Source organism: Hydractinia symbiolongicarpus, chromosome 11 (assembly GCF_029227915.1).
Source record: "Hydractinia symbiolongicarpus strain clone_291-10 chromosome 11, HSymV2.1, whole genome shotgun sequence".
Taxonomy (NCBI): domain Eukaryota; kingdom Metazoa; phylum Cnidaria; class Hydrozoa; order Anthoathecata; family Hydractiniidae; genus Hydractinia; species Hydractinia symbiolongicarpus.
In genome coordinates this window covers 25957779-25979967 of record NC_079885.1, presented here as the reverse complement: position 1 = coordinate 25979967, position 22189 = coordinate 25957779, and the positions used below count along the sequence as shown (strand labels likewise).

The window sequence follows — 22189 nt, the reverse complement described above, 5'->3', positions numbered from 1 at the left end:
GATAAAGTACGCGAAATATCGCGAATGTACCCGTTCGCGAAAGTTTTTGCAGCTACAGCAGGATTCAATGTGACTCTGGCCAAAAAACAAAAAAGAGTTAAACGACTACTGTGAAAATATTTAATTCCTAGATTAGATTAATAAAGTGCTTAATTTGACGATTTGCATAGTTGCTGAGTTCTCCTTGTTTACCGTTTTAATATTCTACAATTTTGGAGCAGTTATCACAACCCACTAATTGTCCGTAGAATAATTATTTTTTTTAGCTTAAACAACAATCCTTTATAAACGGTGTTATTCCGAACAAAGCTAAGAGCATCTTTGAAGAGCTTGATCAAGTGCAAGTGTCACTCTTACTGGCGTGTATGTAAACATTACTTGGCGATAGATGAAATGTGACTCGCAACTTTTGCGTTCGTGTTTATCCAATTACATTTTAAGTCCCTTGGAAGGTGTATAGCAGACGTAGCCTTAAGGGAAAATTCGTGCAAAAAAGATTATGAAAATGTTTTCAAATTTGCTTCGTAACATAACTTCTGACTCGTTTGCAACTTTTCTAAGTTACATAAAGTTCATTTTAATAGACATAATTTTATACTCTTATGCGCATTAGTAATTTTTCACACAATACTTGAGCTCCTTATCGAAACTTTTCGTCCGCAAACTTACGTCCAACAATGGAGTCAAAACGCTATAACAAACGTTACACAAGATACAACAATCAAAAGTATATTTTGTTTAAAAGAAAATCATACAAAAGGGTCGTGCGTCCGTTTAAATAACTTAAACAGCTTTAAATAACAATTATAAACATAAAGTAGACTAATAAAAAAAATTCTTCCTCAACTGTATTTGCTTCTTTTGTCTTGATCCATTGCAGCTATATTTTTTGCTTCTTTTTATCCATTTCAGCAAGGTATCGAGTGGGGAATAGGTGATTTTATTTTTTAAACTAATGGATAGCTAGCTTTTGATGCAATACCACATTGGTTATCTTTGTTACGGCTCATACGAATGTATCCTTTCAAGCCCCAGCCAGTGCCCCAACTGAAATAATAAAAATATATGCTCGTTAGTAGGAACCTAAAGTACAAATATTTTCGCGGAATTATTCTCTTCATTTAACCTTTTTCCGCGAACTGCAATAAATCTGGCTTTATTAATTATTAATTCAGTTTCTTTTTCATTCTTTTGGCATCTTATAAAATGACGTAATAAAACCGTTTAAAGTTTATTTTGCAATTCCCCTATAAAACATTTTTAGTGAACTGACTATCGCAAAAATAGTTTCGCAAATATTTACATAAGGAGCTAAAACTTTGACATATTCTTCTTTTCACACAACATACTGCACAAAGCACAAAACAAAAAAAAACTTACAAAATCTACTGCACACTAAGTTAGAACAAATTTCTGCAGCTTACCTGTTCTTAACAAGCCAGTAATCTTTTCCTTGATACGTTCCATAACCAACAACCAACACACCATGATCTAAAGCCGTTGAACTGCAGCTGGATTCATCATAAACTCCAGAATGGTAGAATTGGAAAGAGAAATGACTGGCATCAATAGCCACAGAGATGGGTCCAACAGTAGCTACAGCAGTCTTTAATGCGTTTTCATCACCTTCTGTTACATCAACAAAGCCAGTATCTGTGGCACCAACGTCTGACGACTTGAATCGACAATCTCCTTGCTACAAGATAATATAAAGGAAAACTTAGTTAATTTGTTAAGATTTCTATAAGAAATACCATCTCAAAAAATGATTTATTTTTTATGCCTGAATTATTAGATGAATTCTGTTGTTTATATTTTCTCTTGGCACTGGCACCTGTGTGGCAGAAAAAACACATATATAGAAGGTAAACTGAGAATATTTTCAGCCCATTCTTTCACACACAGGTATTGTTAGGATTTCAATAGTATTCAGTAAGGTAATCCTCTAAAATCTTTTTCCAGCCAAGCAGATGCCAAAGATAAAAAAGATGTCTGCTGCAAGGTAAACAAATGATGCCGAGTATTTGTTTGTAAAAGAACTTACAGTGCCTTGATATGAGTAGCTGTCTTCAGTATCAATACCACCATTGGATTTAATGTATTTGAATGCATTGTCCATTAAACCACCTTGACAACCATGATTTCCAAAGCTGGTTGAACAATCAACTAATTGTTGTTCACTTAAGTTGACAAGTGTACCGGTTTTCTTGAAATGTTGACCTTCCAAAGATCCAGTCTAGATTAATTGTTTCGGATTTTTAAAGTTCATTCGAAGTTTATAATTCAAACTTTGTTGGTATATAATTAATTCTTTAAACTTCTTTGAACGATGTAAGAATTAAATATTTTTGCAGATTAAAAATTTTTATAAGCAAAAACATTTTTAAAAAGGTTCTGACTTGTAAGAAATTTGTATGTAAAAAGCAAATAGTTAGCAATAACTTACAGTACTGAAAGCCCAGCATGAACCGCATTGTCCTTGATTTTTTACAGGTGTAACATATCCCTGATCTCTCCAGTCAACAGTATCTGGAATCTGGGTGTGGCTGGGAGGCAGGAAAGTGGAGCCTGAAGAGTTTGCACTTCGCTGAAAATAACCATTCATTGTCTGTCTATATTCTGTGTTTGTCCAATCTCCAAATATGTTCATTCTTAAAAATAGATTGGTACTTGCACTATTAAATTCGGTGATGCGTTTTAAGTTATCACGCCATATTTCATATCGAACACGTTCTTGACCAATGTCTTTATACTGCCTATTATGTGATGATTTCCATATCTGCCATGCTTCATCTTTTATCACCTCAACATCTCTCTCGATGATAAAGGAGAAAACTACCCCAATTAAACAAAGTAGAACAATAGATTGCATTTTCTAAAAAATAATAAAGGGATAAAGAATTAGTACATTTTTTTCAAAGTTGCAAAAAAATCTCACAATCATGTATCATATTTACCGACACAATAAAGCAAAAAAAACAAACAAGAACATTAGCTACTCGGCTGCTTACAGGAGAAAAAAATGAAAAAGAAAGCAATATTTGGGATACACGCTGGCCTGTTAATAAATACCAACCCAAACGATTATTCTTTCTAAGCAAAAATAGCTATATATCACTTTACTGTGTCGTGTGTTAATTAAGGGTCAAAATACCAATCATCTACCTACCAATCATCTTGAACCTTGTGATTGGTTAATTATTCTGTCAAAATTACAAAGGATCACAAGAGCAATTTTAAACCATTTTGAGGTTTTCTTAGGCGCATATTTTTAATTTGGTGTTATACCAAGCAACCCTATTTTTACGACAGCACCTGGCTCACATTTTTGTGTTTAGGTGATAGTAACTTTTTTTTAGATGTCCAAATAGCATTATTTCCTCAGTGTTTTATGTGTATAATTTGGTTCACTATTTCTTGAAAAAAAGACCTAAAATAAAAGTGATTAAATTTTGGCAGAAATTTTGATGTATAACAAACAAAAAAGAATCTTGCGTTTACCAGCTTAAACTTTTTACTACTTTCTTGTCAACTGAAACCCTGTTAATAAAATAGAGCCATTATTAATTGTAAGGCACGATTGGCAATTCTAACATAATAGATTACTAGATTATTTACGAAGTTTATTATTTACTTAGTTTTTGATTTTTAAATAAAAGCATATTATAACTAAGCCATGCAGCTATTAAGCTCTGAAGCCATGTAGCCAACAATCAAGTAAAGTTGATGTCAAAGATTGCAATAAAAAGCAGGATTGGTTGCAACTATCACTAGATGTTTATGATTTCAGCCTTGCTAGAAAACACTTAATCATAAAACCCCAACAAATATCAAGTCAGTTTTGCACAACTTCCATCACAGGTGGTATAAATTTAAAAGAAAGAATCATTGAGCTTAAATTCATCTAAAAATGTTGTTAAAATAAGTTATATGCATATATATCTGTGTATTGTATGAACGTTCAAATTATGCTTTTTACTTTTCTTGCAACTTTCTGTTCATTTTACCTAGACTGCAATTTATGTACTTTACAGTACAGACAGCCATCCCAAAAGTTGAATGAATCATTCATTAAATACAAAACAAACTTATATTATTATGAAAGTAGATAATCTGCAGATTATTTTCAAAAAAAAAAATTATTTTTCATCACCAAGTTTTCCTAATGTTGTGTCTGCATTTGGGGCAATAGAAAAAGATACATACATGGCAATGTTTAAGCAGCCACTAGCAACAACCAAGACAATTCTGCCATTTTAACCATTTTAATCATAAAATAGGCCTAAATAATACTTTAATTTAGTTTAAAACTATAAAGTTATGTAACGAGCAGAGTTGCCAGATCGTAGTTAGAGCCGTTTCTTTAGATAATCACGTAATAAGGAGAGTATATACTAGCTTCAACAAAATTTAAGCTCTTTCTTTAGCTTGCAGTGCTATCTCATCTTTTTTAAGGAAAAGCTGTTAATAAAACAGTTTTTGTAACTTTTATCTAGATGTACCGCTGAAATGCTGAACGCTTTGCCAGTTAGCAGAATACAAAAAAAAAAACTGTTCTTTCCATCACATTTTTTCTCAGATTTCACAAATCATGTTTCTTGTGTGTGGCTATAGACCTTTTTGAATCTTTACATTTTCTGCAGAAGCCCTTTTGGCTTTAACAATTGCGTGGCAGGCAAAAAGATGTGGCCACTAGGTGAAGCGAGGTCCTTTTTAGTATGTTTCTTGTACAAGGTATTATTACCACTTTATATGAATATACGTCAATAGGAAGTTATCCATCTACACTCGAAAAGAGTTTGAAAAGAGAAATGTATACAAACATTCAAAAAAAGTCAGCAGATGCCACCTTACTTTTAAACAAATCACCTATTACATTTCGAGAGCAAAGCACAGTCACCTTATAAAATCTTTGTTTTCTAATTTAAACCTGCTAGCTATAGCTAGCTATATATTGTGTAGTTTTTGGCGAGTTTTACCTATTAATCTTTCCTTGAGTTTTGTTTAGTAGCTAGCTAGCTAGTAGCTATAATTTTAATTATCAAAATTCTGGGATCCAGGTTAGCTAACATGCCTGAAATTATTTGATCATTTTCAACTATCTCAGCCGAACTTTAAAAGTTCTATTAAGAAATGACCATGCATAAACTGCAGTGAAAATGTTTCATGTAAAATTTAAAAACTTTAAATTACAATAAATCCTCTTCTATTAAATATACGGTAGTTCAACTTCCCTATCTTAGCTAGCTATATTTTTTACTGATAAATCCGAATAGAATAATGGCACTCATATTCCTTGAAAGTTTCTTGTTTTCTCTTCAAAATTTGATGATGTTAACCCGAATCTGAGAATATATGACTTAGCCACCACAAAATATATATAACTAATAAAAACATACCTTGTAGTGATATTTCTTCCACGAAAACGTTGACCGAAGTATATACAACGAAGTGGTCTCAGGTTTCTTGGGTTATGAGGACTCAATCTTATAGTGTTGTTGATTAGGACAAATAAATCACATTAATGTCATGTGATAATGCTGTCAGGAGAAAAAAATCTACCAATTACCAAGTGTCTAGCACAGCCATTTTTAGTAATTACCCTCACCCGCCGAGGCTATACATGATTCAAGTATCACTGGAGGAGAGAGGCAACCTTCTTCCTAGCGCCTTATTGCTGCAACCTTGTAAAAAAAGAAAAGGTGCCCTGGGAAACAAGCTGGGTAAAAATCAATGAGAAACTTTTTTTCATAAAAACAAAATTTTTTGTACTTCTTTCTCTTTTCTGTTGCACAATGTACATATGTTACATCTAGAGAAGTTTTAATTAAAAAACACTAAAAAACAAATAATGTTGAAAATTAGAAACAATAAAAATAAACAAAGTAAAAATAAACAAAATTTGTAAAGTAAACATCAAATGGAAAAAAGTATTTCTACAACAGCATTCTTTTTATACTAAATTATCACTTTGTTTTATGGCCAAAGGCACTATTATTTTTTCTAAATTTATTAAACCAATGGATAGCTAGCTTGTGATGCGATACCACATTGGTTATCTTTGTTACGGCTCATACGAATGTATCCTTTCAAGCCCCAGCCAGTGCCCCAACTAAAAAAAAAAAAAAATACAATTAGATTTATAAAGTTGATGACTATAATAGAAACAAAAAAGTAGTAGCTACACGTACCTGTTCTTGACAAGCCAATAATCTTTTCCTTGATATGTTCCATAACCAACAGCCAACACACCATGATCTAAAGCCGTTGAGCTGCAGCTGGATTCATCATAAACTCCAGAATGGTAGAATTGGAAAGAGAAATGACTGGCATCAATAGCCACAGAGATGGGTCCAACAGTAGCTACAGCAGTCTTTAATGCGTTCTCATCACCACTTGCAATATCAACAAAGCCAGTATCTGTGGCTCCAACGTCTGATGACTTGAATCGACATTTGTCATTCTAATGGTTTGAGAACGCCAATTAAAACATGTAAGTAAAAGATACGACAAAAGGGGAAAACAGGACTCGATATTACGTCACTACAATAATATTTATATGTGAGAAATTAGTCATGGGTCTAGTTCCAAAAGTTTAATAACCTGCAATTTAATTTTAAGAAAAGTTGGCAATAAATTTCTCAACGCAATGTACTTATAATCTAAATAAAATTAAAAAATATTGAATTGCTTACTCGGCCTTCGTAAGGATAGCTTGATTCAGTATCAATACCACCATTGGATTTAATGTATTTGAATGCATTGTCCATTAAACCACCTTGGCAACCATGATTTCCAAAGCTAGTCGAGCAATCAACCAATTGTTGTTCACTTAAGCTTACAAGTTTACCAGTTTTCTTGAAATGTTGACCTTCCAAAGATCCAGTCTAAATATATAAAATGAATAGTAATTAGAAGAACAGCTATAGAATACACAAGAATTAAAAAGCCTATTTTAAACTGAAAATATAAACTTTAATTAGAATGTACTTACAGTACTGAAAGCCCAACATGAACCACATTGTGCTTGATTTTTGACAGGTGTAACATATCCTTTATCTCTCCAGTCAACGGTATCTGGAACTTGGGTGTGGCTGGGAGCTAAGAAAGTAGAACCATTGGAGTGTGTTCTGTGAGAATAGTAGCCATTCATAGCTTGTCCAAACTCCGTGTTTGTTAAGTCTCCAAAATGATTCATTCTGAGGAAAAGATTGTCGCTTGCTTTGTTAAATTCCGTGATTCGTTTCAGATTGTCGTTCCAGATGGCATATCTAACGTGTTCCTCACTTAAATCCTTGTATTTCTTATTGTGTGAGTTCTTCCATATTTGCCAGGCTTCATCTTTAACAACATCTAAATCTTTCTCAATAACAAAAGATAAAGTGACTCCAACCAAACAAAGCAACACGGCGGACTTCATTTTCTAAAAAAGATGATAAAATTATAAATTTGTAATTTTCTCTGAGAACGATTATCTAAGATTTCCGGTGAAATCGTACAATAATGATTAAAATCGTAAAATAAGTATCTCTTTTCACCTTCGATTGTGCTTCAGTGAAGTGCTTTGCGAATCAAGGGTATCGACAAAGTGGATAAAATCTCCCTTTTATGTCTTATTTAAACATGCGTGGATATCATGTGATAAGCATACCGGTGGATCTATCTACACCAATAGTCTTGCACGTGGCGATACCATTTTGAAGGCAAACGCTGTCTTCATGTGATTACAATATAATCTCTACCGCAGAGTTTTTAGATGACAATTCTATATTCTTAATAGATTAACTAGGTCAAGTAGTGTAAAATTTAACCTCTTCGGAACCTTTGAACAATATGTGGCTTTTTTTATCACTGATATTCACTAGGGAGCATAATTATTCAAACATTCATCTTACGCGTGTATAACAAAGGTGAAATATTCTGTCCGTTTCCGTCTTGCACTCTTTTGGAATTCTTTTTTCTATCCCTTGCATCGCTTGCATCCCTTACATGACTATGTATAAATTTCAGAAAATAAAAACTTGAGAAACTAAGGCCTTTTGCCGAAAATTTGAAACGAGTTCGGAACATACCCGGTTTTAATAGCTTGATCTAATCATTTTTAAAAAATCCAGAATGTGCTTAAGCCTTTGTTACTTACAGAAGACGTGTTAGGAATATTTTTAGGCTTATCTCAAGGCTTTTTTGCAAAGTTTGATGTTCTCATATACTAGAAAACATTTTTTTTGTAAATTATGTTCTATAATTGTAATAAATGTTGATCATAAACTAGGTGCCAGTTTCACTACGAAATATATTTTTCGCATTGGCGGGAAATATCTCGTTGTATATTCACCATGAAAGAGAAATATATAAATGCTCCCAAGTTGTAACATCAAGGAGGAGAACATAAAATTTAAATCGTGATTATTTAAGTACATAAAACAAAATAAACACATTTTCATTCATCTGTTTATTTATGACCACAGAAAAAGTTATGAAGTGTAAACAAAGCATTATTACAATTGAAGAGGATGCCAAAAGATTGTGAAATATACAGTCATGTGAAATGACAACTTTTAAACAAATAAAATTCACATGATTAAACAAAAAACACGTTTGATTGCATTTGGTACGTGCATTGATTTCATCATAAACTAGATTTTTCTTAAGAAATTCAAAATATTAGTCTACAAAAATGTTTAACCTGTTAAGTTTCCAGTTTTTCCTCCTTGTAGCATGAATAGGCTCTAGTTCTTCACCCTAACTGTATGTGCGATGCGAGCTACGTCCCCCTCGATTATTATACCTCAAGCAGACATGAGAATTTAGGGGAAATATAAAGCTTCTAATCACTAGCAAATAGCGACGAGATAAGTGAAAATAGGAAACTTAAGGCTAAAAAGCGTTTAAAACAAATCCAGATTCTGCTAAATTTTATGGTTTAATATAGAAATGTGGAAAAAAGCAGGATCACTCAACGAAGCATTGTCGTACTTTAAACTGGAAGGCAAACTAAATGCTACACGTTTTGAAGTTTTGGAGCTTACATTTTATTTACATTTGTTTAATTCTTATATCATTTGAAATAATGTCTAGTTGAGCTTTTAACAGAAGTACAAAACTTTAGAACTGACCAGAGATGTCGCTGAACAGCTGTGAGTAAATTCATCGAATCATATTTCTCAGTCTGATATTGATAAAAATAATATTTCTATTTTGTCCGTTTGTGTATAAAAACCATGTGAGAGGTGCACGAAGTATGTTAAAAATGCACGAAATATCGACGCAGGAAATATACTCAGGCGATTTTCCGTGGTTGCCATTTTTTTTTCTTGTTCTTGCCGAGGGCATGACTGGGATGTTTCAATAACATGATTATCCTGTGGAAAACTTGGCTTTGAAGTTAAAAAAGACTAATAAGGGGATGTTAAAAAGTAAAAACTGTAGACCAACCTCGCTTCCACGACCCAAATCGATGTCCTGATGTCAGTAAAGACGAAAAGAGTTATGGGAACGAGGTTGTCCACTGGAACAGAAATTAAGCAAGAATTCTACCATGCTCTAAAGAAGATGATCTTGATATTTTTGTTTTTTTACTTGGTTAGTTTTGTTTTTCTTTCAGTATGTTTCTACTGACAATAAGAACATAAGGTTATAATGAATAAGTATTCTCCTCCGTGGTGAATAAATATGTTGCTACATCTAGACATATTCTTTAATTATTTGGGGGTGGAAAGATAGATGTTACCTTCGAAGTTGCATTTTAAATCAAATTTAGTTAGCATACAATTAGACCTATGGCGGATTTGTCACATAGCAAACATGTGGCTATTACGCGTTATCCTATCTAGCTGGCTGTTAACAAACAGAGCATAAACATTTGCGTATTACCAACTATATCGGACGCTTAATGTTCAAATCCTCATAAAAAGTGTCGAAAATTTATTGTCACATCAGGAAAATAGAATAAGTTAGGCTTCGCTTAATTCTGATTGTTTTCCCTCTTGAATTTTATGCATCCTGTCAACCTCGTGTTCAGGACCATTTAGCCAATTTGCGGTCTAAATATGAAAAGCCTAACAAGTTCTGGGGACGAGGTTGTCATCTTGTTATACATCAAATGTTCGTGCTTTTCTCAAGATTAACAGTGAAGATAGATAGTGCTACCATGTTGGTTAAATAAAAAATGACAAGGCACGTGGATTGGAAAAAAAATAAGTACCCAATATTCTCTACGAAGGAGAGAACGTTAGCCCAGTGTTACGATGTTATTAACTAGTTGGAAATGGGAGTGGAAACACATAGAAAAAAACACAGCTGGGAAAGTTCTGTAAAAGGCTAGGGAAGTCGGTAAGAGCTTTTCAGCTTCTATTTTCAAGTTTTCCGCATTTATCTTGTGATATAGGTCCAAATCGTGCGTATTATTCCTAATAGGGGCGGTTTCAAAATGTCATCCGACGAAGAAAATCAAAAACCAGCTAAGAATAATGAGTCGAGTAGTGAACAGTGTGGAAGGTTTGATTGCAAGTTTATCAAAAAACCATCAGGATTCCTCATGTTTATTAACATGGTAAGTAGAGACACATAAAATTACCATGCTTCACTTTTAGACTTTTCAACCTTTCATGGCTTCCGTCAATCTTATGAGCTGAGTATGCCATAAGCTTTAGGTCGTATATGGCTTTAAAAGAAACATAGAAATGTTTCAAGATGGCACTTTCTATAACATCTTGTTATTTTATTATACTATGTTGATTCTCGTCATACCTTGCGCCAGTGCTGAACCATTTCATATAGTCCTTTTTTATTTCTTACAAGCTTCGCGTTCAAACTCTAAACATAAAGCTCGACACAACAACATGATAAGAAGTTAAAGCTGTATACACATTCTCCTAGAAGTGATTTTTTTTAAAAAGTTGTCCTTATTGTATTAGTAGGCTAGAAATTTTACTTTATTCTAAAAACATATTTATATTAGTTCTTAGCATTTGTCTCTATGTGTATGATGTCTGGCTGGTTGGGTGATGTGCGTTATCGCAGTGGGCGTTGGAATTTCTTCATGTACGCCTGCACTCACACATGGGTGGCGTTACTTATCATGATCATCCTGCGGTTGTTAAAAGTTCCTTCGTGTTGCGCCATCATTAACTGGCATTTAACGGTATGTTCTATTTTATGAAACTAAATTTAGTTAAAACGTCGAGCGATGTTTCAACCTAAGCAGGCATAAAAATCATTTCGCATTTGAGACCATTCTGACTCAAGTATTCAAAAGGAGAAAGGAACATAACAGCTCTTCCAAAAGACGGAAAAGGCAGACAAAACAGTTTGGCTAGAACAATGGAAATCATGCCTATCCTCTATTTTTTAGAAGAATAATTTTTCTGGGACTTCAAGTTGTTTTGGTGAATTTTAGTTAACTGCTCCTTCGCAGACACTTAAAAAGATTTATGAACTCTCTATGAAAAACGAATATCATATTATTAATACGGGTCTGCCGGTCCGTAGATTTTCGCTTGAGTACGTATTTCCCACATGACTATTTCGTGCATTCATTTCTCAAAATGGTAAGCGGCCACCATTTTGAATTACCACAACATGATGACGTCATCACATTATTTCGAAAAATAACTTTTTTCTTTTTTTTCGGGATTTTCATTATGTTAAATTTCATTTGTCTTTAAATATGTCAATTATAACAGAAGAGATCAGTTCTGATAAAATCCCTACAGCCCTAAAGTTATAGAAAATAGGGTAGATGAAGCCAATAGATTTTTACGACAAAATAAACTCATTAGAAAATAAGAATATGCGACCTTATTTCAAATTTTAGGCTAAATTTCGAAGCGTAAATTTTTCTCTCACAAAGCACATAGTTAATATTTATGAAATGAATTATTGCCTTAATCTTGCCCAATCATATTTAGTTTGCATTGAATGTGGTCGTCTTGATCATACTGCTTGCTATTGTGTCCTCTATAGCCGCCATAAATGCTTCAGATTATAACCACCGCTACACTGTTGCTGATGTTGAACATACAACTTGCTCAAAGTACTCCTGTGTTCTACTTGCTTGCACTGCTGTAAGTGTTTCTTTTTATTCGTCTATTTTTAGTACGCCATCAATGCAGGTATATTTATCGTGCTATTACTGATCTCATCTGCTGTTGTGGCAAAAAAAGCTGGGGATTATGGAGGCATTTACTGTGACGCTTTAGATTGTGATTTGCTTGCTGCTACAGCTGTAAGTTTCATAGATATTTGTTGACAAGGGGATAAAGAAAGCTACTGTTAGGCACAAAATACAGATTATATTCGATCTTAATTTTAGTTACTTTCCCAGAGGCTTAACTAATCGAAAGAAATACGATTGAATATATTTTAAGTTCTTCCTTGGTTTATCATTTTCTTATTTTTTTTAACCAAAATCTTTTAAACACATCTTTTATCAAACTTCAATGGTATGATTTTTCCGGTTTTTTAGTGCTTTGGTTTCATCACAATGATTGGATGCATGGTCGAATGTTTTTTTCATGTCAGAGATTGGCAAGCTTCGTCACAAGACAATTAGTTGTACTATATTGTATTATTTTTGTTGAAAGAAATAGTTTTGTGTACTTTATTATGTTTTTTCTTCGATCAGAACTCTTCTTTTTAGTCAGAACAAGTAAAATTTAATGCGTTAAGATACAAAACTTTAAAACTAAGCTAGGTAATACTGAAAACTTTTTTATGAAAAAACACATGAATAATTTCTTGAAAGAGATGATCTTGGTAAACATTGCATTTTGATACAACGCAGCTATTCTTAGTATTTCCTAATTTGTTATAAAAACAAATTTGCTATAACCTGAAGACATGACAAAGCCTGTATCTACATGACCATTTCCACCTATTTCGGTCTTTCGTGGGGCCATTGGTAAATTATTTTGATGTGCAGAGAAAGCAAATAGCAAACTTTAGACGCTTTCCATCTGGCCTATGCATGTGCAAAAGTAGCAAATTGACAACCTATCGACTGCAGAGAGTTGCCCATTTAACGATTTTGCCAATTCTAAAAAATGGAAAATTCTGAACTCGTCTCAAAGTTAAATTCCACTATCGTAGTTCCTTGTGTCTTTAAATTACCACTGCAGTTTGCTTCCCCCTCTTAAGTCCACCACTAGAAATATTCACAGCTTTTGTTTGTAAAATTTCCATTCCCTAATACACTTATTAGAGTCCATAATACACTTGAGTGCCTGTTTCCACAATCCGTGTACACATACTTTATTTTATTTATTCAATCGCCTAAATTGTTGGTTAACCATCGAGCAAAAGTGGTCAATCTACAACTTTTTTAGACATTAACTTTTCTTTTTAGCAGGAGTGTTTCACGAAATCTCGTCTTACTCGGTTCATTCTTCACTCTGATTAGAACTTGTTGTATTGTTTTAGATATATACGTGGCTATTGTTCTGGATAACCTGCCAACCACAGCATGTGCTTTGTTTCACTGTGCTCTCAAATTAGAAAAACAGATAGTTGATTTTCAACCTAGATCCCAGGGCCTGTTGTCTTTTTTTGTATATCAGGCGGCCAGACCTATCAATAAGCGCAGCATCGATGCGGGACAAAATGCCCCCCTGGGAGCAAGGTTGACTAACTTTCTTTGGCATAATTCTCAAAAGCTCTTCTACTTCTTCCTTGTCGGGAAATAATTATATAGAAGTTATTGTCATCTTCTCTCCCACTTAACTAGCAATGCAACCTCGTTATCAGGTTTTTTACGTAAGTAGTCGCCGTTTTGATGTCAGGATAATACGAAATGATCCGAGAACTGCGTTGCTGGAAATGCTAACTGATATATTCTTTCTTGCGTGAACAACAAAACCACGAAGTCCTTTTACAACACATGTCCGTATACCGTTCCAATGTTTTATCAACAACTTCCCTGTCAATGTAATCGACAATTTACAGGGGTACCCACGTAAGTATTTCTGATTTGCGATGCTTTCAATCCGTAAGCTATAAAAAAAGGCAAAAACGAACTAAATAGAACATTCGAAGAATGATTTAGCGAACTCTACTGAACAATAGACCTTTGTTTTGTTTATAATAGGAACCTTCGGAAAAGAACATTCTAGAACATTATATTTAGTATATATATAGACAGAAAACGGCTTAACTTTCTCAAGTTAAGTTAAAAAAGGTTGTATTATGAAAAACGAAATATAAGAAGTTATATAAACAAGGCTAACTCGTTGATCTGTCGCAACAGCAACTGCGCACAGCATTTCCTTCACTTCTTCAAGGTTACTCTACAAATATGTACGTTTGCAGATTAATTCTTTTTCTTATTTAACCTTTACTTGTCTTGTTTTGTAGCTTCTTCTTTAAAAACAGGACCAAATCTGTTGAACAAAAATCACAATATGTGGATGGAACATATATGTTCTGTGAATAAAGGAATATTTTCCTTCTCTTAAAAACTTAACGAAGGGCAGGCATAACAAATTTTACGAAACAATTAATGAAGCTGGTAATTACTTGTATTAAATTGGTCTGGTTAACCAACTAGGCGACACATTAAATGGGCTGAATGTGTGCAAACAATTACTTTAATTGATTTTTTAATCACATTTTTTTTAGTTATTACCGGTAGTACAGATAAACAGGACAGTGAAGTACACAGAAATGGAAATGTGTATGACTTAGTCAGATATGAAATGATAAGCAAAAGGCGTACGGCTACTACTTTGTAGTTATTTTACGTGATAAAGACTTCAGTTGAAGATTTAGCATGCACGTTCTCCAATACTGTACGAAGATAACCATGGGGCAAGGCTTTAAAGCTTACCCCTCATGAAAAAACAAGAATTTTAAACAAGTTGATAGAGCTTTTAAAGTTGTCCATCTTTTTTTTTTTTTGAAAAGTCCTTAACCGCTTCCATGATGTAGGCCTTGAAAGTGTAGCTTATTATCTTAAATATTAAAAATCTTAAACGGTACTTTAGCCTCTGTTACTACAATCAATCTCCCCAATCTTTCGGACCTTTTTGGAACGTGAAGCAGGTTTGTCCATAGTGAGGACATTACGGGAAATGAGTACGTTTTTTACTTCGCCCAAACCTCTATTAACGTAAAACTCTTGAAACCTAACGACTGCAGTCAAGTGATGACGTCCAGCTATGCCTTGAAATGCGCATTTGTGACGTACGTACTTGACCTACACCCCTGCTAAAGGCTTTTTTAATAAAAACCAAAAACAAAAGGTTATTTTCAGAAATATTATGTCTACGGTTACAAATCAAATATAGTTGAACTATTTTTGTGATATGGCTAACGATAAAACATTAATTTCAAGATCGGCAATTAACAATAATTACCTCACGGTCACCAAGCTGTGTTGTATAAAATGTAAATACATCATAATTCTTGTTGATTCTTAAGCGCTTTTGCGGACAAGATTTACTGAAATATCATAACGAAAGGCGGGAGCTCGCAATTTAGACATTAGAAGCGTGATTGAGAGACACTTTTGAGAGTGAGGAACGTTCCTTAGCAGTTCATCCACAATGTTAAACGTTTTTTCTATCTATGAACAAGATGTAAGATTGCCCTTAAACTTAAAATAATTTCAGAATTTAAGCAGTTTTTGGTTAAAATGTTCAGGTGGAAAAATTTTATTTTAATAAAAATTGACGTGGCACAAAACTTTTAAAATAGCAGCAAAGAGGCTGGACGTGGAGAAACTGACCCAGGACCGTCGTTAAGTTACATGATGCTACAGCATTTGCCGAATGTCAACTGTTTCTCGATCTTGCACTAAAGCATAAGTGGTTTAGGCAGGAAACGTATATTTTGTGAGATTTATTCTTTTAACAACAAAACTTATATTCTTTCCCGCAGCGAGAAATTGTTGTTCATCTGCGTGTTTCCACACATATGTTTAAATTGGGCGTCCAATCCTATGGAAGGCAAGTTTTAAGCGACCATTTTGAAGTTAGCAAAGTTATGCCCAGGACTCTGTTTTTAAGCAGTGCAAGCTCTGCATAAACCGGACATCGGCAACATGAAAATTTAAACTACAGACTTCTGTAGTTTAGTAGTCTGTAATCTTTTGTAGTCTTTTATATTTTGTTAGTGTTCATTATTAAAATAACTAAAGTTAGTTGTACTGAGTCTTGTGATTTGTCTTCCTGTCTGTTGATATTTCTAACTAGTCGATAAGGCCCGTGGAAAAATTCACTTAGGCAGGATAACAGAGAAAAACAACCGTCATTTAAATTTTGCTGACATCAGCAGAGACCTGTGAAAACACACACAAAGAATTCAGAAATATGTATACCTGTTGCCTTCATTGTATAGATCTTGAAACGCTGATCAAGAAAATGTATAGGATCGTGTACTTTTAAAAAATGGATGCAGAGATATTAGGGTTTAAAAGTTTTTGATGACGTCATTAATCCGTCCATTCCGAAACGGATTCGGTGATTCAGGTTTGGAAAACTTACCCAAATTGGTCCCAGGTAGTCCTTAGTTACCCACGCAGGAGATGACGTCAGTTATTTCCACCCGTTTCCAAGTTATTTAGCCTTAAATTAAAAAGTGCAATGCAAAGGCTTTACTAATCTTAATATGCTTCCCTTAGACGTCAATATTGCTCTAACGTCAAAGTTTGATAATTTACGGAACAAATTTATAGGCGATGTTTTATAGACTTTATCAAAGAATTTTATCCACTTTGCAAAAGTCACAGACAGACAGACAGACAGACAGACAGACAGTTTTTGAGAGTTTTTTGCAAGGTGCACTGAGTCTATCGATGGTGTAACATTGTTCGCGATCCTTTTCTGGGGTTTGCACAAATAGAGGAGCAGGGGCGTGATGGAATTTCAGCCTACCTGTAGACTCAATGTGCTTCGCCTCTTTGATCGATTTTCATACACTGATGTTTTCAATTTTCTGAGAAGAGTACGCATGCGCATTGCCGACTTGCCTTCCAGAAAGTGCTACTGATGTTATAGTTCTCAGTCCCCTCTTTTCATTAAAGTAAAATGACTAAGGCGAAGCGCAGAGTCTTGTGATATTCGAATAACATTCTTTTTTATAGTGATCAAAATAAAACTTTTGGTCGCATTTCCAACTTCGTTACTAGCGCTTCTTCTTCTTCTTTTTAACCGTTTATAAAGTAATGTGCAGCCTAAATGAGAAATAGTCTTTATGTATTATGAATGCTTTTTATGCATTACATAATAAACTTTATATTACATGCCCTACGCTCTCGACGCAGCGAATTGCGTGCGTATGACCATTTGATTTCTCTCGCAGTGCAGATGTTAAAGACGCATGTCTTCTTGTTGTTGTTAAAATCAGGGGAAAACGTTTTTGAATACAAAAATTGTAAAATAGCTAATGGGGGGAGGCGTTGGTGTATATATCAAAAATGGTATTCCGTACAGTGGAAGAACAAGACCTTGAATGTGACGACACGGAAGTTATGTGGTTGGAAAGTGCTTTTTAAAATACAAATCAAAAATCTTAGTAGCACGGTTAATGAAAAACTTTTCAACACAATACAGGACGAGAACAAAATAGTCATTATCGTTTGGAGATATGAACTGTGATTATAAAAACTGTTCGGGAGATCAAGAAATAACAACTTTGTTCAACGCTCTTTGGTTCAAACAACTTGTGACAAACGCAACTAGAATTACTAAAGATAAATCTACTATACCAGCAGCATATATCGGGATACTTTTTTAGCGTGCACTTTACATCAATAGTTAGGAAATTTCAAGTCATAGTATCGCAATACCATGTTTGTTAAGAAACCATGTTGTAACAAATACGATAATAGAAATTAAGGACTCGAAGACCTGGTTTTATGGATTAAAATAATGTGCTTTAATAATGCATAAAAAAATAAACCTTTGAACAAAGCAAACTATAACAAGAAGCCCTGGCGGCTCTAAGAATTTCCGCTCGCTACTAAAATATTTGATGACAACCTGCTAATTCGTTGTGTTATCGTGCCAAACATTCGAAGAGGTTTGGTGCATGAAGCTCTGAAGTTAAAGCACACAAGTGACATAATATCTTACAACAAACGCACACAAAACGAAACGTGTCATAATAAACTCACATTTTAAAGAAATTTTAACAAAAATACAGCATATCATTCATGGTTGAAAGTCTTGCGATTGAAACGTTTATGGTCTTAAAAGGCATTTAGTTGACAAAAAATCAAAATTTTGATATCACCATCATGTTCAGCATACTTTTTTTGTGATCTGCGCCAAATTTTGTAGAAAATAAAGTAGTTTTAATTTTTGGAAAAAAATTGGCCTAAAATGACATTTAGGTGACAAAAATCCAAATTATAATGTCATCATTATGTTCAGCATACTTTTTTGGTTAACTGTGCCAAATTTTGTCGCAAACAAATACCATTTTTGGCCTGTAACGTCATTTAGATGACATCCCAGTACTTAGGGATTTTGGTTACGAAGTTTAAATATGTGACGTTGCAATTGACCATTTGGGAAAGGGTTAGTTAGTTAGTCAGTTAGCAGTTGGAAATAAATACTATCCTCCTCTCAGAGGAACGTGAAATCCCAGGGTCAATTTTTTCTCAAAAAATGCTCCAAAAGAAAAAAACGACGGTTTTAAAGAATTTCTTACGCCTTCATGCGCGGAAATTCAAAAAAACAATGTTTAAACAAGCGACGAAATTTCTAAAATAGGAAACTGAATGGCAATATAAAAGGCAAAAAAAACAACAATCAGTTGAATGAGAACATTTTATCATAATAGTTGACAGCCATGCCTTATAGCATGTATACAATACAACTTTGCATCGCCTAACGACAATAGCCAATACATGAAAATATTAGGACAAGCAAGAAAATAAAGAATAAATAAATAAATTATCAAATATCATAGTTAGTGTCTAGAATATAACTAAGGAAAAACATCCATATTCCGGGCACAGCTTTTACACGTTTCTATCATTTTATAATATAATACAGATTCACCTTAAGAACTACCGACCTTAAAAATATGACAAAATAAAATGAAGGGAATAAATTATTAATTATCATTGTTAGTATCTAGAATATAACCAAGGGGAAACATCCATATCTGGTATACTACCACATGTTTTTCGTACCGTGGAAGAAGTAACAGCTTGTAACGCCCAAGGCTGGATGGATACAATCCCATTCAGTGTGTTGCATAAAACCTTTGACAGTGTCATCTTCCTGATTTCTCTCAATTGAGCAGAGGTGAAAACACCAGGATTTTCATACCAAAATCGATCACCATCTCTAAATCGCTCAAATTGGATTTTCTGGATACATTGAAATGTGGGACCAAGCATTTTTCCATTTGTTGGATTCTCCGCAATACCAGCAGCAAAGATGTCGATGTCATTAGGATTGTTGTATACTTTCTGGAAATTCAATACCACGTTTGACGGCATGGTACCTAACAATTGGGAAAATGAACTGATGGCTGGTAAGTTACATCTTCTTCTCCAAGCCCCATATGTCTGTAATCCATGATCCCGTCCCCTCTGTATGTTCAAAGCTGTCAGATCTTCTCGTCTATTTTCTCCCAAAGGAACAAATAGTCTTCTTACGATGCCAAAGGCGAAACTTGTATCTACTGGTTGTGATTGATTGGCCAGTAAGCCAAAGGTTGTTGATTCGATGCCACGTTGTCGAATAGGAACAGTATTTTCAAATGAAGCTTGAAGCGAAATGTCGTCAAAAGCCTTGTCAAAGTTATTGTTAAGTTGGGCCCAGGCGTTTGGTACCAAACTGTGACCAAATCTGAAAGCTGCTGTGGAGAATACGTTAAGAATACTAGGATCAGTATATTGGTTGTATCCACGGTAAGTGTTTAAATCGACAAGACTTGGTAAGAATTCATTGTAAACGATACGTTGACAAATAGCGATGTTGATTTTTCTTGCTGTTTCGAAAAGAAATGTTTCACTCCAAGATCTTGTCAGCTTTTTGAGCTGCTTAACAATGTAGTTGTGATTTCGGACAAAGATTGTGTGAAGAGAGTGGAGAACAATATTCTCGTCACCTCTATCGTCACCCACCAAAGAACAACCACCTGGGTTCCCACATTCTGGATCTGTTGCTGGCAATCGTATTGGCATTAAATTTGTCGAGGTTACTCTGAGTAATCCAGATCCTTCGAAAAAAATAACGAGGTAACTTTATATGGAACAACCATAAATATAAATTTATTTAACACTACTTAACATGGAAAATTGAAACAAAATGTTAAATTCTAGATTAATTATTGAATATTTTTTGTATGTTCTTTTAAGTTCCTTTTTAACGTATCTCAACATAGAAAGTCCTAATAAAAGATTACAAGAGACTTACCATCTAATCTTCTTAATTGTTTGTGAACCTTCAAATCGTTGCTATAAACTTGAGACAGGTCAATATGAGAAGATATTATGTTTATCTGTTCCCGTGTACTTCTTGGTCTAAATGGAGATTGACACACAGGAAACGATCTTGCAAGTGAAGAACACGCAGCTCCATTTCGTTTGAATTGAAGTGGAAAGCATGGATAAGTGAAGGCACTCAGAGAACCACATCTAAAATAAAAGAAAAAAGGATCAAAATTACATTTTCTGATAATTATATTTTTTACTATTTGCTATTGAGAATCGTAATGATTAAACCTACCCTGCTGATACATCACAAGTTGGATGTGTTGTATATCCAATATCATGATCAAGAAACTGTCCAAACGCCATAAACATTGCAGAGAGTCCTCTTGCACTTTGCCTGTTACGGATTTGTACAGAAAATACTGCTTCGGAGACTTCGTGAGGCGTAGGAACAGAAGGAAATGTTCCTGGAAATCCCCGTGGTGTGTCAAGATTAGCCGAGTCAACGTAATCAGCGGCTAAAATGCAATTGATATATATTTTACTGTTAGGAAAACATTTTAAATTTAATACAGATATAGTTTGCATATTTTGCCATTAGTAACAAGTTACTTAAGAATGTGGACAAAATGGTTATTGTGTACTTCATGTAACTAAATTTGTGTACAGTACATTGTATACTTAAGGTTACTATTTTTTGTTTAGTACTTACGCAGAAGTCGAGCTAATGGTGTGTTAGCAGCACCTTGCGTTGTCTTGAAAAGGTTATTGCAAGTTCCATCAACTGTACGAAATGCTGAATTTGATCGGCTGTAGAAATCACAGTATCGATTTGAAATTGCAGGTCTACAATTTGAAAGTGTATTTCCTGGACTTGTAAACGTTCCTAAGAAAAATTAGGGCATGTTATTTTTAGAGAAACTGCATAATATTCTTAAACGTTTAACAATCTACATGATATTGGATTTTGTTCCTTATGATCAAATATTCAAAATACTTACCGAAGTTTGCGGTTACATGCACAAGCAGTAGTGACACCACCACTGAAGATGTTATCGAAGTTAACAGCATCATTTTTTATTTGGCTTTCTGTGCTTCTATAACTGACTTCAGTTTATTCCTAATTGCACTGATAACTCTGTGATGTGAAATACGTTATTGAAGCTCTATTTATACTAGTTAGATTTCCTGTCAACAATTTCCATTGGCTCTTTAATCTGATTTCACCAACTGCTTTGTCATTTCTTTCCGGATGTTGGCGTACTGATAGTTTCCTATAGACTTGAGTCTTTTGTTTTTTTAATGGGTCACGCAAAAGTAATGCGAAATGACGTTTCAGGATCATTTTGGGGAATCCATTTTTATTTCTATTCTTGATTAAGTACGTTCTGTAACTGAAGATTAGTAATCTCTTATATTTTTTAACAGTGAATCTATAGTTTATTATGGTTTAATTTAATAGTATAATGTGCAAACCTATAATAGTTTTTTAAAATATAATTTTAATTAAATATAACCACGTAATGCTTTGATTTATAAAGACGGCTTTATAGATAACACTCATAAAAGATGAGTTTAGAATATCTCAAGATTTCGGCCTAATGTTTTAGTTGTTTGTTGGAAAAGCATAAGAAGGATCATTGATGCTTTGTAATCATTGCAGGAAGTCCAGTTCTAGTTTTGGCTTTAATACATCGCGTAAATCAGAGACAGTTTTCCCTTGTTTAACAGTCTTCAACGTTTTGTATAATTTTTTCTAATATGATATGATCTAATATATGGATTCATAATACCTTTTTTTAC

At 34.0% G+C, this 22189-nt stretch overlaps 4 protein-coding genes across 4 annotated transcripts; 1 reads left to right on the top strand and 3 right to left on the bottom strand.

The window, feature by feature from the left end:
- Window positions 1–713: 713 nt before the first annotated feature.
- Window positions 714–7697, bottom strand: LOC130613622 (uncharacterized). The gene is made up of 10 exons (XM_057434939.1): window positions 7539–7697; window positions 6995–7423; window positions 6696–6887; window positions 6192–6463; window positions 6019–6112; window positions 5400–5465; window positions 2447–2875; window positions 2045–2236; window positions 1425–1696; window positions 714–1047 (listed from the first exon to the last, which is right to left on the bottom strand). The coding sequence occupies exons 2-10, from the start codon at window positions 7418–7420 to the stop codon at window positions 948–950; spliced, it is 2043 nt and encodes a 680-aa protein (XP_057290922.1). The 5' UTR covers window positions 7421–7423; window positions 7539–7697; the 3' UTR covers window positions 714–947.
- Window positions 7698–8851: 1154 nt separating this feature from the next.
- LOC130614502 (uncharacterized) lies at window positions 8852–12599 on the top strand. The gene is made up of 5 exons (XM_057435929.1): window positions 8852–10332; window positions 10417–10552; window positions 10961–11143; window positions 12098–12226; window positions 12467–12599. The coding sequence occupies exons 2-5, from the start codon at window positions 10430–10432 to the stop codon at window positions 12551–12553; spliced, it is 522 nt and encodes a 173-aa protein (XP_057291912.1). The 5' UTR covers window positions 8852–10332; window positions 10417–10429; the 3' UTR covers window positions 12554–12599.
- Window positions 12600–18845: 6246 nt separating this feature from the next.
- On the bottom strand, window positions 18846–20592 carry LOC130614567 (peroxidasin homolog pxn-1-like). Its single transcript, XM_057435992.1, has 2 exons — window positions 20370–20592; window positions 18846–20172 (listed from the first exon to the last, which is right to left on the bottom strand). Exon 2 carries the CDS (start codon window positions 20135–20137, stop codon window positions 19070–19072), a length of 1068 nt encoding a protein of 355 aa, XP_057291975.1. The 5' UTR covers window positions 20138–20172; window positions 20370–20592; the 3' UTR covers window positions 18846–19069.
- An 85-nt stretch (window positions 20593–20677) lies between these two features.
- LOC130613620 (eosinophil peroxidase-like) lies at window positions 20678–21763 on the bottom strand. The gene is made up of 3 exons (XM_057434938.1): window positions 21388–21763; window positions 21099–21272; window positions 20678–20904 (listed from the first exon to the last, which is right to left on the bottom strand). The coding sequence occupies exons 1-3, from the start codon at window positions 21458–21460 to the stop codon at window positions 20678–20680; spliced, it is 474 nt and encodes a 157-aa protein (XP_057290921.1). The 5' UTR covers window positions 21461–21763.
- Window positions 21764–22189: the final 426 nt, after the last annotated feature.